Raw genomic sequence first — 19,319 nt, forward strand, 5'->3', positions numbered from 1 at the left:
TTATTATGCATAGCTGAGAACTTGCTGCATCCTAGGGTATACACAGTCATCTGTACTAAATGTTGTCAGATTTCTTACTGTATAATTACACCAATTTAAACTCGCACCAGTACTATAAAAGTATACCTTTCTCAAATTGTCCTGAACATTTGATACCATCAGATTTTTTTCTTTTTGAGTGGGGAGCCTAATCTTACAGATGTACAAAGTTTCCACCATGTTTCATTTTCGTGATTACTAGTGAAGTTAGGCATTTTTTCCTTTTGAGTTCTTGCTCATTTTCTCATTGGTTCGTAGTAATTCTTAATGTATTGTGAATACTAGTCCTTTGTCTTTCTGCTTATCTGTCTTTTATCCTTTAGATGCACTTTTGTGACTTGTCTAAGTATAACTTGGGAGCAAGGAAGGCTTAAAGGTATTCTGTGTGTTTATTAGTTTTGAAGTTTTGATTTGCCATATAAGTCTTTCATAAATCTTGCTTTCTTTTTTGTGTATATGTGATTTGGGCATTAATTAATTTTTTTTTTCCACATTACAAGTACCAAATAGTCTATTACCCTTTCCTCATTAATTTGTAATGTTTAAGTATTAAGTCAAAATTAAGAAATATGCTAGTTTATCAGATCTTTTTATATTCTCAACTGAAGTGTTTTGGACTAAAGTAGAGTCAAGTGTCTGATTTATTTGTTGCTGTAAATTTTGAGATTCAATATCAATGTCTATTGATATTTGGCAGTCTGCCATTAGAGTTGCTTCTTTGTAATTGAGATATGAAACAAAATAAATACTCCAATAAACAGTGCTTAGTAATTGACTGTGGAGTGTTTTGAGGTGTGATGAGAGAAGAGTATTTGCCACATCTTATTTTACTGGGAGAGATCACAGCATGAAAACAGAAGGATAAATTGTAATGCCTTATATATCTGAATGTCAAATGTTTGGTAAAGATGATGGGAATGAAAGGATATGAGAAAATACCTTTTTCAGAAAAGATGTTAAAAGTAACACTTGAATTGGTCCTTAAAGATGGGAGGTTAGATGAGTACCCATTGTAGTCTATGTCTGACAAAGACGAAAGGTGTTTTGTGGTAAAGATTAGATGGGCTACTTTGGCTGAATGAAAGTTTTTGTATGGGAGTGTGTAATGGAATTTAAGGCCAAACGTGGATTAAAGCTGGTGGTACAGTGCATTTTGAATATTATGTGAATATTTATTTAAAAGGTAAGAGGGAAATTGCAGAACTTTTGGAGACAAGAGAGATAAGACAGAAGCTTTAATAGGTTAATCTGAGTGAGAAGGAAAGGTTTTAAAGAGTGTTGAGGCTATTAAGTATGATAATGGAGATCAGAATGTTACAGTGAGAATGACAATGAAGAGATAGCTAATAGACTAATAATATATTTATTTGTGTTAATACTCTGTATGTTCACATACATCTTCTCACTTTATTCTGCCATTTTTAAAAGTTAGGGACTTTGCCATTCTTGTCTAAAGTCATACTGGTAATAGTAGGGCAAGTAGATAACTGATAGGCAAATGACAGGCTGTTTTTAGATGAGAATGTATATATCATATATGCTGATTATTAGAGAAATGTGATTATTTTATAACATTATATGCATTTGAGAGTCTAAGGACAAAGTAATATGAACCTTAGCTATTGAAATTTCTCAGTTGCATTAGCATAGTTGAAGGGTTACAAAATTAAAGTTCTTTTGATGACTTTTAGAATTGACTCTGGAAAAAGAAAAATCAAACTGCTCCCTCAAATTGCAAATTTATAGAAACTTTTTTTTAAAAACTAGACTTGAGAGATTTTAGGAAAAGGCATTTGACATAAGGGCATTTCTAAGACTAAAAATGGAATGGAAATATGTTAAACATATAAAAATAATATATTTAGTAAATGAAACAAGGCTTGCAATACTCATGTAAAGTTATCCATAAGTAACTTTATAAAGTGGAATCAATTTCTTTCATGTTCTTCTTCTGCCTCTATTCCTAGAAATTCTGCTGAAAAATAAAGTTTTATTATACAAGTTAAGGAAATTAGAAGACCCAGTGTATCATTCATAATAAGATAGCTTATACTGTATAACCAGCATCAAAATCTTAGTGTCATAATGCAGTGAAAGAGTATATGCATTCATGCAGAATTTATTGTAGTCTAGCTAATGAGTTGTGTTAAATATAAGTAAAATAAGAAGTTTTCTCCATTGCGAATAAGATGAACAGCAACTTTAGCACCAATAAGGGACACTTCTCAGTAAGTCTCTTTGAAACATGTAGTTTTCATCAACCAGATGTCTTTTCTTTCAGCAGTTAATAGCAAGGTTTTCAATTTTATTTAGATAATGGGATCTTCAGTATCTCTGATCAGAAATGAAATTCTTTAGGCACTCTGTATTGAGCTATTTTTTAGTAAAATCAGAAGCACACCATGGCATATCATCCCATGTACCATGCCTCTTAATTGTTTTATTCTTTTTGGCTTGCCATTCATTGACCAGATATTTACTGAGGTTCTATGTGCTAGGACTTTTTATAGATGCTAGGAACACAACCTGTGAATAACACAGGTAAGTTCCCTGCTCTTTATGAGTATATATTCTAATGTGGGGGGCAGAACAGACAGACACGAATAAATGAATAAGACGAAGATATTTTTTGATGGTCATGAATGCTTTTAAAGAAAAAAATAAGTGGTGGTGGGTGGAGAATGGCATTGATACTTTAAGTTGAGCATCTCTGAGGTTATTTGGCCATTAAATCACAGAAGAGAGCAGAAGTGATAAGGAATGCGTTCCCTTTGTGAAGGATTCCTGAAATCAGAAGAAGGTAGGCTCACTGTGATGGTTGTGGTTGCCAACCTTTGTACTAGAGCTACTTCAGAAAGAGCATGGCACTCTGAAAGGAACATAGCCTTTGGAGTCAGGATATGTAGACCTCTATTTGACTTACCCCCTCCCCACATACCCACATGTGTACCTACTGTGTGTTCTAAAAATGCTTCACTCTAGAGCATGCGTTTCTTCCTGTGTAAAAGTGGAGAATTCCATTAGTTTGGGGTGTTTGTAAGAATTAGATTATATCTATATATGCCTTGCATGTAACATATGATGGCATTTATTATTTCATACTATTATTTTCTTGCTCAGGAACTGCCCATGCATTTTGGAATGGGGCAATGGGAGAAGAAAATCAGCTAAAGTATTCATTTAGTCACCAAATATGTAGGGTTTCTTTTTTTTTTTTTTCCCAGTGCCTGTAGTATGCCAGGTACTGTTAAGTCAGATGTTAATAATAAAATAGGTAAATAAGGCAGAACTTTAGTAATTGCCCTTTGTAAAGAAGTAGTTTTTATGAAAGGACAAAAATAGGAGAGTAATTAAAATGAGAAAATATTCGACAAGCAGCCTGATTAGCCTATTTTTCTAAACTAGATCTGTATTCTTTGTGGTGGTAGTAGTGGTAGAAGAGATGAAGTCTATTTAAAAGTGATCTGACTGGATGAGAAACCAGACAATAAAAAAGCTTTTAGTGTATGTTAGTATTTGTGTAAGCTCTAGTTCCTTAGGGTAACACTTATTGTGATAGGTCTTTCTGTGGAACTAAAATCTTACTATATTTATAGAAAAATGATCTTGTGGAAAGACCTTTTTTTTTGGTTGAGTCCTTTAGAATGATACAAGTAGTTCTTCAAAGGTGAAGGGGCTAAAATAAAATGCCTTTGGAAGATTGCTTTCAGTTACTAAGGAGAGAAAGTAGACATCAAAGAGGACTCATTATTAAAAACTGAGGATTTGTGTTCAAGTTCTGGTAGAAGTATTGGTAGCAAAAGTATATGTAAAAAATCAGTATTGGTTGAAGACCTTGGATCTCAATCTAAACTTTATTGAACTAAAGAGGAAACCTATGTTAAAAAAAAGAAAAATGAGTTACTTCCAAGTCCAGTTGCTCACTTGGTCTCTGTTGAGATTGGTGCGGGAGGAGCTCCTTGATAGTGTGGTTGAGGTGGGAGTTCAGGCTCGGATAGGCCTCCACTGATACCCTCCTTGCTGGAAGGGCAGATGTGCCTCTTTAGTGTTGCTTTTTGGGCTGCACTCACAGTAGGGGTGGGGAGGGTGTGCTCATTGCCCTCTGGTTGGGAGGAGAGGCCTGGCTGGGGATATGGGCAGTGGTGGTAGTTGAGGTGCCTCGTTACAGCCTGGTGAGGGTGGAAGTCTAGGCTCGCTACCTACCTATCCTTTGCTGGCATGGGTGGGGATGGGGCTATAGTTTTTTTCTATGGTGTTTGAACACAGAGTGGTCATTGTTTATAAGAGCTTTCTGTATTGCTAGGCTACCTCTTTCTTCATCCTTGGGCTAGAGAGAACTCGCTTTTCTTGGAGCTTTTTTGTCCTCTCTGCCCATTGGCATTTCCAGGTTACCAGCTTCTCCAGAACTCAGTTTGGAATATGTGAGGCAAAGAGAAAGCCCAGTGAACTCGAACTCACTAACCAGGTTCAGAGGAACCTGGTCTTTCTGGCTTGTGCTACCTTCTCTCTACCTTTCAGAATACTTTTATCTATTTATTTTTATCTATTAGGTTTTAACTGTAGTTAGTGGGAGGAATATAGGGAAAAGTATATCTTTCCATAAGGGGAAATCTAGATGGTTGATGCCTTTAAATAGAAATTGTAATGCACATCCTTAACTATCTAAAAACTTACAATATAGGAGTTTTTCCTTTTAGAAGTTGTGTAGGAATAGCTGTTTTTCTTAAGCTGTTGTTATAAAGTCAGTATTCAGAAAAATGTTGGGGAATGAGATGATGATGATAAGTTATTAACATAAGAATAGATTAGCATTCAGTGTAAAAGTAATAAGCTATAGTTGATACCCTTTATTTTATGATTTGCTTCTGAAGATTAAGATACATGCAAGTAGCTAATAGTGCAATTGATGAGTTACAGGCATTTAATAAATGTTAGTGGACTCTGTTCACTGGTGAGTTTCATATATGGTAGAGTACATAGTCTGATCTCCTGAGTGAGTCAGACAGGAACTTGGGGAGGAGAAGAGGAGGAGCACTACTGTAGAAGGCACATTTGGTAGTTTTACAAATATCGAATTGAATCGAAGCACAGGGATCATGGGGAAAGCAGAGAAATATCAGTGAAATAAGATGTCAGAAGAGGTTACCAGAAATATTAGTTGTATTTAAAGAGTATTAGTGGGACAGTAGTTTTTGATAGGAGATATCAATCTGTGAGCTTTGAAGCAGCTTTCTTGTGTATTTTTTACTGATTCTGGAGAGTGCTACAAGTTATTATGTGATCTGTTATTGTTATAATGCTTTTACTTAAGTGTATAAAAAATAAGGGGACATGTTCACAGAAGATGTCGCAGATGTTGATAAGTGGATTATTGTTTCCTATATTTTAAAATGAAATTTTGATCCCTTTTTGAGAGTTCTTGAAGCTTGATAAAGTATTTTTTAGTTTTTGGTATAATGAGGGATTAGGAAACAAGTTATTCACACGTATTCACATGTATTTCAGGAAGCTGACAAGTGAATAACAATCATTTGAATTTTTTTCTTTGTTTTGACCTAAATTTCTAGTAGGTTTTTCATTTAAAAAAATATTTAAATTATTGAATCTACTTTTTAAAAGAAAATTAGGCAGTTTGATGACTTAGCTTGCATTTAAAAATATTGTCATTTGATTTCTAGATTCCATAGGTTAAATGGCTACATAGACAGGTATTTAAAATGTTTTTTAAAGCTACTTATCAAGTAGCAATATGGGGAATGAGATGATGATTTGGCTACTTTGTTCATGGTTACTTAAGAAGGATCTGAAGGATTCTTTAAAAAAATATAATGTTTTTCTAGAATGATTCTGAGTTAGTTTTTAAATTGGTTGATATGCCACTGTTTCCATAAGAATTATTCTTATTTGAAGGAAGGCAGTGACAATTTGATCTTACGTGACCTTTATTTTTTGAATCCCTTCATGAAAATTGTTAGTTTGCTTAGATAAACCTCAGTGAGGTTTTCAAGTATTAGGAGAGGTATTGGTGGCTTTAATAGAACAGTTGAGGAAGCTAGCTTTATACTAGGAGAAGAATATTTGTTGTTCAATTTACTTTAATTAGTTGGAAACATAGAAGAAAACAACTCTAGATACCAGAATACTAAATGGAAGATAACTTTACTTATTGGGAATTAGAATAAAAACAGCAGATGAAATGCCAAAGTTTTACGTAGTTAATTTATGATACATCATAGTACATTTTCCGTTACATACTGTAGAACATTATACTTTACACACTGATTAAGAGCAGTTTGTTCTGCAACTTGGGTTATTTTTGATAATATTCTGAATCCTGTATAGACTATATTTGCTGAATTAGAGAAATAGTTCAATACGGGTAATGCTAGAAGAAACATGTAAGGATTTAGATTTAGTAAGGTGTGGTTATACAACAAATATCTTTCTCCAAATGCCCTAGAACAATTTGACTTAGAGTGGCTGTTATTTGTGGGCACATCATATTTTTAATTAAAAAAAAAATCACTAAGATAATGTTTTAAATTCGTTGGTATTCCACAAAATTCCACAATTTCAAGCAGTGTAGAAGTATGTATTGTGGAAAGTACATTTCTTAAAACCCTTCCTTAACTTCTTCCCACTTTTAGGAATTTGGTATCTTATCAGCTATTTCCAATCAAAATCTTTTAAACTGAATTATTTGTACCCTCATCCCCCTTTATATTTTGTTTTCACACCATAAATTTAAAATTGAGACATTATTATATAAATCATGTTAATATTTACCTGGGACTTACCTGGAAAGTTAAATTCTACTTTTTCCTCTTAAGGAGTTAATAAATTTTGTTTCTGCTAAGGTGTTTCAGTTTGTAGTAATAACTTAAACCAGGAAAGCTTTAATGCTGGAACCTGGGCTTCTGAGATATCTCCTGGTTTTGCTCTTCCTTGGATCAGTATTCATTTCCTGCTTGTCAGTGTCATCTCTGGCCTCAAGGAGTCTAGCAGTTTTGAGGATTTCCATGTAGGCCTAGTGTCTTTTGAGTCGTAGATACACACACTAGCCCTCATTCCTTGCATTTCTTATCCTAAAGCCCCTTTATCCTAGACTTGAAAGCACAAATAACATTATTTAAATTAATAAAACTAGTGTGAAAAATGTGATCATTATAAATTATTGGGTATTTACAGTTCATTTCAATCAATGTGGTATATCTGAAAGAATATGAGTAAGTAGTGTTTTTCCTACTGTATTTCACTTGGCTGTCATTAACATTCTTGTGATAGGAAAGGATGCCAATGAATATACATAACTCACCCTCCTTTCCTACTTTTTCCTTTTACAAATGGGGGAGGGGCAGTTGAAATAGGGGGTCCCTTTGTCCAAATTGGAGTGAGAGCAGTTACATGGAGAATAGCTTATTGGGGGTAGGGGGGGATAAGTTTAGAAACTTTCAAAATACTCTTTTTCTGTGTTATATCTTTTGTTTTCCTTGATGCCTCAGAAGGTACATATTGATTTCATATTAAGGAGATTTTCCCCTGTTGGTCATTTCACTTTGCACTTAAGTTATTTGTGTGTGTGTGTGTGTGTTGTGTGTGTGCGCGCGCGTGTGTGAGCGTGCATGCACACACACGTCCAATTTAATCATAATAAAAAAAATCTGATGACTTACAGATAGTTTTCTTCTGGATCATTTCTTATATAATGTCACTTATATTCCACAAACAAAAACTTAATGGAGTTAACCATTTTGTTAGGTTGGAAACCTTATTTTTTAAATGTGGGTCTGACGTTGACTAAGTCAAAGCTAAAACAGCGGATGTATACCAAATAAATATTTAATCTTGTTTATTTTTATTATTCTCTAGTAATATCACTTTTCTGTATCTTCTGATTTATGCTTCTGTAAAGTTGGAGGTTCTAGTTCTATATAACACTTTGGAAACCTGAATGTAAAATTAAAAATAACTAAGTGTATTCCTTGCATTTTAATTAGCATAAGCAGATCTGTAACTCTTTAGGAATTGAGTGGTTAGGTAACCTGTTCTTTTCACTTAGGAAGTAAAAAGAAGCTCTTGCCCTCTAATCTGGATTTTATTCTTCTTGACCTTTAATTCTGTGATATAGAAGTTAATTCTATTTTTGGATCATCATCATGCACTGACCATGATTAGATAGCCAAATTATTGTATAGATATGTTACAACATGAAGGAGTAGTTTGTGAACTTTCTTGATTATCTTTTAAGTTTTCTGTTTTTGGTCAGGGCAATCAGAGGTAGGTATCTTTGATCACCTTGATAGATGAAGAAAACTGGATTCTCTGTGATCTTTTTGGCTCTCTCACATGCTTATATTTCTCATCTTCCTTTAATTTGCTACTTTTACTTTTCTACCTTACCTATGAAATAAAACCAATCAATGTAGTACATTCTTATCTATATAGAATCAGTCCACATTTTTTCTTGGCCAATTTTGTATTGACATTATCTATTATGTAGGAGGTTCAGAGTTTTTCTGAGTTTGCTTTGTCAAGACATGATACTCCTCTGAGGACTTTAAAAAAAAAAAAACCCGAAAAAACAACTGGATCTCCTGGAGTCATTTTCAAAGTCAGGAAAGGAAGTAGAGTTGGTAGACAATAGATGTTACGATGTTAATATGTGTTTTATTTACTGGCTGATTAGGTAAAAGGAAGTAAAGGGCAGAAGAAGGAAGAAGCACTGAAAGCCTTACTAACACTTCATAGGTACCCAGTAAATAAAAGTTGCTGTTGAAGATGATAGCCAAAGAGTAATTACACATGTCCAGAAACTAGGAAAGAGAATAGGTTGGTGAGAGAGGGAGAGAGGAGAGAGAAGAGGCAGACACATACCCACACTTCCACACTCCCCCACACCCTATTCAGGGTAGACTGTGTATATATTTTAATTTGCTTCTCTCTTTTGCTTTTGTATCTTTTGTTTTCAGAAGTTTTATTGTATCTAATATACATGGATTTCATGATGTTTCAGAGCATATTGAATGTCCTTAAAATGTTTCTAGATCTTGGACAATATGTTGTAAATTAATTTTTTTTAGAAATGAGAAATATTGTTTCAATTAAAATTTCATACTTAGTTAATTTTTATTAAAAGATAACATAAATATCCAAAGTTTTATAGCTAGTGAATACGATAGGACCAAGATTTATACCCAGGTCATCTGTCTCCTGAACTTGAACTCATAATTATATTTGGTTAAATTAGAGTTACTTTCCTAGAGGAACAAGATTTGAATGTCACACTAAGTTATTGGTCTTTTGTATTAAAAAGCAACAATAGCTCTCAGAGATACGACTTTTACTTTATTTTTTAAGAACTTAGGTAGCTCATGATACAGGAAACTCCAGAATGAATATTCTTTGGCATGTTGAGGTTGTAACTACCAGTCTTTACATAGATTTTGTGTTTTTATTAGTTTGAAAAATACCTAGCACAATCTGAAATCTGTGAGGTTTTCAGATGTTGATATGTCATGTGTTAATAGCAAATTGAAGTATTTTTGCTTAAGTGCATTACCAATAAAATGAACCAAGCAGTTTATATTGTAAAATATTTTGTGTTTTCTATGATTTATACTTTAATATTTTTTCACAATTCTACACCAACTTAACAGTTTTCCCAAAATGAAAAACTGTCTTTTCTGATTGTAGAATGATAGGTATTGTTAAAAAGCAAACAACTTTTGAGCAGCATAAAGAAATCAAAATCATCTGAATTCCTACCAGTTAGAGAGTAACAACTAGTTAACATTGGGGTAGACATACCTGGAGATACAAATTCTTTGTTTAACTTTGTATGTGAAAAGTATCTTCTGGTTAGTGATTTGCTTTTTTTTATGGTTACTTTTAATGAACAGAAATTGTTAATTTTAATACCAAATGTGTGAGGTAGGAATTCAGTTTCATTCTCTATCCCCTAAATATGGAACATTAGTTTTACAAGCATCATGAGTTTTAACATTGAATTTTCCCCTCACTTTTTGTTTGTTATAGATTGTTTGTCTGCTTATGGACTTTGTTTTGTTTCATTTATTAGTAAGTCTGCTTTTATGCAGGTACCACTCTAATTTATAGTGTTTTTCTTTATATCTTAGTTAAAAAAAAGTCATCTCTTTAAAGTATTTCGGCTGTTCTTGGCCTTTTGTTCTATACAGATTTAGAACTGATTTATTAATTTGCTCTCTCAAATCCGTGATAAATTTTTGTAATTGCATTGAATTATTACATCATTTTTAGGGAGAATTAATATCTTTGTGATAATGAATTCAAAATTACTGAATATGGCATACTTCCCTTTTATTTGTTTTATTTTATGTCTTCCAATAAAATTTCATTGGAAGAAATTTTCATGGAAGTTTGTATCTTTTGTTAGATCTATGACTTAGAACAGGGTTCATCACATTGTGGCCCATGGGCCAAATCTGAAAGCCACCTGTTTTTGTAATGTTCCATGAGCTGAGAATGCTAGCTAAGAATTTTATAAATTGTTGGAAAAAAATCAAAAGAAGAAGAATAATGAGATGTCACAATTATCTAAAATTGAAATTTTAGTGTCCATAAATAAAATTTTGTTGGTGCATAGTTATGTTTAATCATTTAAGTATATGACTGCTTTTGCACTACAAATGGAAGAATTCATTGTTTCAACAGAGATTGGATGTCCCACAAATCCTAAAATAGTTTACTATGTGGCCCCTTATAGAAAAAGTTTGTCCACCTCTGACTTAGAATTATTGTTTGTTTATGTATCTCATGTATCTTTGTGTGTTGGGGTGGAGTTGTGTTTCAGCCACCCTTTCTTTACCTTTATTTCCAGTTCTGATAAAACTTAAACTTGCAATGCGTCACCGTAACCAAAATGTTTTGCATTTTTTAGATTTGTGTGGGCAGAGAAAAAGGTTGAAAACTATTGATAGCATATTTTATGTAATAATCACTCCTGTATTTTGGTATTTTGCATTTGAGAATTTAATAAAATATAACTTAATTTGCCTATTTACTGATTTCCCCTTTCATAGGAAATTAAGAGAGAGACAGAATCCAAGGATGACAATTTGCCCATCAAACGGGAGAGGCATGGGAATGTAGCAAGTCTTGTACAACGAATAAGCACCTATGGACTTCCAGCTGGAGGAATTCAGCCACATCCACAAACTAAAAACATTAAGAAGAGTACGTAAATGATTCTTTTATGTTTAAGTCAAAATAGAAGGGTGTCTTGTAGCTGTTCATCAATTATTTTAAGGAAAATTAGTTCAGTCTTTGCAGTAGACTGTACAAACTTCCTACTTATTCTCCCGTTACCAGTTATTGGAAGGGCTATTTATGACCTATTGTAAAATCCGTTTACCACTCTTTAGCTTAACTGAGCTTGTACAGAGACAAGTTTCTTCTTAAGTAAAGCCTAGACAGAGGGCTTGAAGGTTATTAGTATTTTATTTTGTCTCCTAATAGGAAAGGACACAGTAAATTTTATTTTCCTCAAGAACATGGGTCATAACTTTTTTTGTAAGAAAGAAAAACCATTATGTAGTTGTTGCCAGGAGGTTTAGGTTTTTTCCTAAGGATCCTTCATAACTTGTTTTTAAGTGCATGTGCTGGAAGGACAAAATTGGTCATTTGGTGCTGGCTAACATTTAAAACAGGATGCAGGTTGTTTTTGCTTTCAAATTGCTTTTCCAGGAAAAGCAAGCTTATGTTTTTTTTAATCTGATTTTTTTTGTTACTGTTAGTTTGCATCATATCCTTAATTCACAAAATAGACCAGTTCTTCAAAAGTGGTTCTTTGTAATGTTAAATAATAGTGGACTCTACTAACCAATACTGTTAATAAAATATATTTAAAAATACTTTAAAACCATTGTAAAGGTTCATGGTAAACACTGCAAAGTGAATGTTCAGTTTAAATCTGAGTGCCAAGACAAGTGAATCTGCATGTGTTGAATTTTGTCTGAGCAACTAAAAAGGACAATTTCAGATGGATAGTATGATGTTGAATGTCTGGAAACTGTACTTCATAGTCTCCAAAGCCAAACAAGTGTTGGCTTTTTTGTGAAGTCTAGTCACGAAGCCATTGAAACTTGTGCTATTGCGTGTAAGCTAAGTGTGATAACTTCTTTGGTAAAACAAATAGGTATTCTAGAGGGAGCACAGAATAATGTTGATTGCTAATAATGTTGATTACACAGGACAAAATTGATTACTATAAGTTGCTAAAGTTACAGAAGAGAACAAATTTTTATTATACCAAAAGCAGTTATAGTTCTCACATTACTGGTAAGACCCTTGTAAATTCAGGCACAAAGATAATGGTGTGTAGGATACTTAGAGAGTAAATAATTGACATCTTTCAGCATCACATCTCTGTATAATATTCAGTGTGAAATATAAGTAGATATTTCACTTTATACTAGAAAAAAATGGATGCCAGATGTGAATCCACTTTTGGCATGTGTGAGAGAAGACTTCTGTGCTTGTAACTTTGTGTTTCTAATTTATTAGTGGAAACTCATGCTGCAGAAGTGATTTTCATCTAATTAATTATTTTGAATGTAAAAGATACATTGAGGCTGATAATGATAGATCACTAGTAGTTGTATCCAAAGAAAGGACGTTGCTACATGAAAAATTACTTCACTGGAATGCCAATCAACAAACACAATGTTTCATTTCCAGAAAACAGTTGGTAGCAAATAGTATGTATGTCTCCTGATTTTGAGCCAGTGCTGAACAAAATAATGAAAATTTTGAAAACCATCAAAACATGGTCACCGACAATACATCTTTACCGCTCATATTTAAAAAAGGCATATTAGATCAGGCTCTGCTCTTTGACATATTAAAATATTCTAACTCATAAGGGGAAAAAGATCAAATGACTCCTCCCCAGCTGAGCCTCTCGAACGAATAGGTAGGGTGTTCTAACTTTATATTTTATTTTGAAAAATTTATAATCTTACAGAGAATTTGAAAGAATAGTTCTGCAATAAACATGATATTCCCTTCACCTAAGTTTGTGGTTAACATTTTGTCACATTGGCTTTATCTCTATAACTATATACATATACAAATACATTTTTTCCTACCGAATCAGTTGGCAGTACATTGTAGACATGATATTGCATCCCTAGTCATAAGAGTTTTTTTCCTTCATGATAGTGGTAATGATAACATTTTCTAAGATTTTGATTGTCTTAATCAAGTAGTGTGTCAGCAGTATAGCTAGAATCTTGAACAGCTTAAATCTTTCATTTAATAACCTAAGTATTAGGATTTTTTATTGCTGAGAGTAAGAATATTTAAAGATTCAACCATATATCAGATGGTTCAATTGCTGTGTTTCTTAATGTTTGATGATTTTCTTTGTTTACTGGAGAAAGAAATTGATAAAATAATTTTTTTTTGATGTTAGACAAATTTAAATGCTACACTAAATCTGAAGATACTTTTAAGAACCAATTGGAACTGAAAGTAGATCAGGAATTCTTTTGCTGCTATGTCTGAAATTTTGCATTCAGTATCCCGACTTGTGAATGTGGTATGCTCTTCATTTTACATTTGATGGAAAGATTAAAAACAGTAATCTTCAGTGCGAAATGGGTCCATACTTTTAAGAGCTCTGTTTGATCTGAATATTTAGATCTGTTTTTCAGAACCATGAAATACTTGCCATTCTTAATGACCTGAATTGGAAAATTTAGTATTTTTTTTGTTTTAGTAGGAAAACTAAAGAAAGTAACTTTACCGAGTGTGAAATTTCACACAATTTGGTTTGGTTTTTAAAAAAATACAAAACATTTTTTAAAAGATTTTCTGAAAAATTTAAACATTTATGTGCTAAGTTCCTTAATACACGTGTGTATGAAGACCATGAGAACAGTGTTAGTGTGGGCAATCAAATCTGCCAGATAAAGCTGGGTATGGATAATGTTTCAAAACTTACAGTCTAATGGGAAAACATTCAATTACTATAAAATAAGAATAATAGTAATAATTATCACATAGAGTTTTAGAGGTATTAACATTTTCAGTATTATAGGAAGTATTTGATAAATGTTTAGAATAATTACAGTGTTTTATACTATTTAGAACCATGTTAGAGACATATAAGTGCAGTTATGATTTCAGTGAAGTGGTGGTAATGGGGACTGTTTAGATCTTTTTATCAATTTGGCTCTTTCCTTTGAAAAGTGAAAAATTTCTTTGTAAATAATTTTGCAAACCACTTTGGGAAAAAAAACCACTCAGTGGAGAATTATTTGAGGGAATAAAAGGCTTTTGGTTAAAATATAACTTGGTTGCTCAGAGTTAGTTGATATGCTTGGAGGCAGTGGGGCTAATTAATACTCTTTATTCACTTTAAATCATTTAAAAAATTGTTGATACTCATTGAAAGGCTAGTTACATTTTTTAAAGGCCTAAGATGATCAGAAAGATAGAAAGGATTTTCTTTGAAGTGCACTCTGAGCAGAATAGATTTTCTTTTCCAATAATATAATTTCTTCCTTGTTTATGAAGTGCTAATAACTACAGAGAACACATTTATGAACACATTTTCTCAAGGTCACTTAACTTAAAAAAATATATATTTAGGGACTGTACTTATCTCTGGTGTAAGAAATGAGACGTTTTCTTTGCAGTATGCATGAAACCACTATTCTTAAATTACTACTTAAAATTACTTAAAAATATTACTTAAAATTATTACTTAAAAATTTGAAAAATTTTACTGTAAACTCTAGGTTAGTTATAAAAGTATGGTTAGTGTTACATTTCTTTGGTTCCTCTTACTGTAAAACATTTAAAAAATCAGATATAATTATTCCTTTAGGAAAGGGAGAACTATTACTGGGGTGTAACTTTCTTATTTGAAGACTGTAGATTCTTCTGTTTACTGTGTAATGTCTTTTGTACAGCTGCCATGGTGTTGGTTACATGTAATGTGCTTTTTGTTGTTGTTTTTGGGGTTCAGTTGGATTTATTTTTTGTTTTGATTATTTTATAAATCTATAGAATGTCAGAGCTGAAATAGCTGCCTTCTCATGATGTGCCTGAAGTAGGACAGCTTTAGTTTTGTCATTTTTGCCTCCACCAATGTTTCAGGCTTAATTTGCTACACTTGTTCACATCTTTGGTGGTCCAGGGTATCCATAGAGGTCTCTTCCAACATCACATTTTAAATGAATCAGTTTTTCCCCTCCTGTGAGCTTTCTTCACTGTCCAACTTTCACATATGTACGTAGTATTTGGAAATACAAGGATGTGAATGATCTTAGCCTTGGTCTCAATCAACACATCTTTGCTTCTGATGATTTTCCTAATTCTTCCATTGCCGCCCTTCTGAGTCTCAGCCTTCTGTTGATTTCTTTAAGTAGCAAAAAGTAATCCTTTAATCAACTATACCTGATCATCTACCTATAGCTGCTTTAATGATTCACTTTTAAAGATGAGAGTCTGAGTTCTCAACTAGAGTTTGAAAGAAATTGAGAACTACAAGCCTGGATGGTTACACATAATCATTACTTGTTTGAATAAATGAAGCTTATTTGAAAAGATAAAGTAAAATTATTTTTAATTTTACGTATGTGAGTTTGATTTTTATCTGTCAGATAAAATAGAGCCGTTAAACAAGAGAAAAACATTTTAGATTTGTGCATTTTGCCTCTTTTTAACACAGGTACTCTTAGTGCATTTTAAATATTCCCAGACTTTGATCAGGAAGTAGTCTGGAAATCACTAGCTTGGAGGACTTGTCTGTGATAAATTTGTTGTGCCAACAGTATCTTTTATTGTCTTTGTTTCTAGTCTCAAAATTGGCAGTGGATATTTTGCTTTTGTGTAATTGGTGGGATCAGATGTATGAATAGATTTCATTGTCGGGAGCATTATAACTTAGTTGGTTTGAATTCATTTTGAGATTTCTAGATTGCACGTGGGCGCAAGGTGGAAAGCTAATCAGAACTGATTGTGGTTGGGTGCTTAGAATGCTTACATGTTCTGTTTTTATTCGTATGTTTAAATCCTGTACAAAAAAACCAGTATTTAACTAAAGATGTTATTGTTTGTTTCAATGTTCTTTAAAAAAAATTTTTTTAATGATCTTTCTTAACCTAATTTTTTATTATGTTCTTTTAGAGCCCAAGAAGCGTCAGTGTAAAGTTCTCTTTGAGTACATTCCACAAAATGAGGATGAACTTGAGCTGAAAGTGGGAGATATTATTGATATTAATGAAGAGGTAAGGAAAATGTTTTAGAGATAAAGCAGCAATTACAGTAGATGCTCTAGGTGTTAAAAAAATGCACTGTAAGAATATTAATTTTTTGTTAAAATTTTTTTGCAAGTTAGTGTTTTTAATGAAAATTTTAAGACACAGACTTTAAAATAGATCTTTCCTGACTTAATGTCAGGTTGTCTTATCTGTAGAAATAAAACTTTACTCATCCTTGCTACACCTAATATTTGTGTACTGTGTTTGTGTCTCTTAACTTTAGGAAGAGAAAAAAAACTTCATTAAGTTAAAAATGTAATCTAAGTAGCTAAATCTATATAAAACTTTCGTTGGTTTCTGAAATCACTTTAGGCACAGTGCAATAAAATAGAAGGAATTTTACTTTTTGCATAGCAGAGGAATTTTACCTTCTACATGAAAAACAAAATCATTAAAAAGCTTCGCAGTTTTTGAATTATTACTTTCAAATATTAACTAAAAACACTTTTCTCACATTTTAAAAATACTTTAAAAATAACTTTTCATATCTACATTTACCATTAAAGGAATATTAAAGTTTTATTTGGCAGCTGAAGATCTCATTTTCAGTGTATATATTTTAATATTTTGTCACAGGGATTGATTTTTGTGTATTAACATCATGTAATATCATTTATCGCCTATGTTTATCTTAAATTCTAATGTGTTTATACAAAAGGTTATTATATTTTATTTCTACCAGGTGGCAATAATAACAGTTAAATGTTTATCGAGTTTATATTATGTCTGAAGAAGTATGCTTGAGTGTTTGACATTTATTTCCTTTAAATTTCTGAACCCAGAGATAGGAATTCTTATCCTAATTTTACATATGAAGATTGAATCACGGAAGATAAACTTTGTGGCAGAGAACTGTTTTATTAAGTTCATGGGTGTGTGGCTCAAGAATTCACATAGGGAATAGGAGGGATGATTTGTCTCTGTTCTGTGATATGTGGGGGCCTAAGCTGGAAAGATTCAAGGTTGGGTGCTGGAGGAATCACGGGAAGCCTCCTTCACTGACTTGTCTGGTACGTCGAAGACTTGATTACAACTGCCTGTGGAGAGCCATTATGTAGCTTCTCCATTTGGCTTGGGGGGTAGCGATTTCAGGATAGTCGGACTTATTACGTCAGTTCAGTGCTCTTAAGTGTAAGCATTTTAGCAAACATGGAGGTAGCCTTTTGTAATTTAACCTTGGAAGTGATAGTGTCACTTTCACCACATTCTGTTGGTTACAAGCAAGTCATAAGCCAGCAGGATTGAAATGCATGGAGACAAAGACTGCCATTTCTTGGCAGGAAGAGTGTCAAGATTACATTGTAGAGATGCGGGTTAGGAGGCTTGTTTTGCCATCTTGGCCCAAGTTCATATGCGTGGCATATAGAGGAGCTAGAATCTACATAGTCTGTTTTTGAAAAAGTGTTCTTTATTACCATACTACCCTGCCTCTTGAGAATTCCTAAATAGGAATTGTAGGGTTATTTACCCTAACTACCCTATTGCTGCTAATTTAGAATTCCAGGTGTAGATAATAGTTTGCTGATTTTCTCTCTATTTTGTCTGTTCCAGTTTGGTTTACATATCTCCATCGAACTCACACCTAGTTTGAAGAACTCCCAATCCTTTGCTGCTTCCTTAAGTCTGCTAAAAGTTCTGAACTTTTCACACTTACTGCCTTCTATTTCTCTCTCAAACAGCTTGTCTTCTAGCTGCCTCATATTTCAAGTATATATATTCCGTAAATAAGTTATTTTTATGTCACCATATTTTTCACATGCTTTGTATCTGGAAAATTCTTATTCAGCCTTTAATATCCAGCTCTTTTTGCCATTCCCTATCTTAGGGGGCAGCCTTTTTTGATTCTTTTACGCTCTTCTAATCCCTTCCTTTGTGCTCCTCCAGTGTTTTGTTTATACTTTTGTTATAGCACCTCTTACATTGTATTGTAACTATCTGCTTACTGTTTGTTTTCTTTAGATTGTTTTATTCAGGATTTTCTCATATGCAAATTTGAGTCTTTCTCTAGCAGTTAACACTATAGCTTGTACATGGTGCCTGTTGGATGAATAACTTATTAAAGTTTGTCATTGTGATGAGGTGAAAAAAATTAAAAAAATATTTTAAAAAGAAAAAAACAGCTTATTCTAACTATGATATTAGATGTGCTGATAAGTTTTGATATTGAATAGTTTACTGTTCAAAAAATTGTTTTTACCTATTAAAACCTCTTAGAAACTGTAATTTTAAGTTATTAAATATTAAGTAACTTCATGAAAATTTAGTAACCTTGTTATTAGTGGATGTAAATATTTTTCTACAGAGTTTGGTTTCTGAAACTATTTCTGGTTGGGGTTGGGGGGGAGTGTTTAGTGGAGCTTGGCATCTGGATTTTTAAAAATAAGTGATTCTTTTTCATTCTTGAGTGAAGACTCGCTGTTCAAGTAAAAGGCTTAGTAATTTTATGTCCTATTTAGAAAGTTATATTCTTATATTTATCGAACTATTTCCAAATCAAAAATTTACAAATAGTTAAATAATGTCATAATTACAAAGTGAGGCTCAGTAGTGTTTAAAAGAGTGACATTTCAGAAGAGAGCTATCTACCTTCTTGCTGTTAATACATTATTCTCGGATATCTGATACTTTCATGAAAATTACTTTATAGATTACAATTGATTACAAGTTCTCATTGTAAATATTGCAAAGTGCTATTGATAATGTGGCTAATCCCATAAATAATCTAATCCATTTAGATTTAATCTACTTAAATACATATTTTTTTCCCATTGTGTTTTCTCATAGATTTAAAGGGATTATTTTGCATCACTAACTTTGCGCTCATTCACTTTTGTAGCTTAATTTCTCCATAGGGGGAAGATTTTCATTTAAGAGAAATTTTTATTATTTTTGAGTTGTGAACTCTTTCAGGTAGAAGAAGGCTGGTGGAGTGGAACCCTGAACAGCAAGTTGGGACTGTTTCCCTCAAAT

The 19,319-nt window shown here is 32.7% G+C and overlaps 1 protein-coding gene across 1 annotated transcript in view; it reads left to right on the plus strand.

The window, feature by feature from the left end:
* CD2AP (CD2 associated protein) overlaps positions 1-19,319 on the plus strand; it is a 110,850-nt gene that overhangs the window by 28,835 nt on the left and 62,696 nt on the right. Inside the window, exons 3-4 of the mRNA XM_023527690.1 lie at positions 11,100-11,253; positions 16,216-16,316. Of these exons, the coding sequence (XP_023383458.1) occupies positions 11,100-11,253; positions 16,216-16,316 (255 nt within the window). The remainder of the gene's footprint in view (positions 1-11,099; positions 11,254-16,215; positions 16,317-19,319) is intronic.

This window comes from Pteropus vampyrus, unplaced genomic scaffold (genome assembly GCF_000151845.1).
Source record: "Pteropus vampyrus isolate Shadow unplaced genomic scaffold, Pvam_2.0 Scaffold18, whole genome shotgun sequence".
Classification (NCBI taxonomy): domain Eukaryota; kingdom Metazoa; phylum Chordata; class Mammalia; order Chiroptera; family Pteropodidae; genus Pteropus; species Pteropus vampyrus.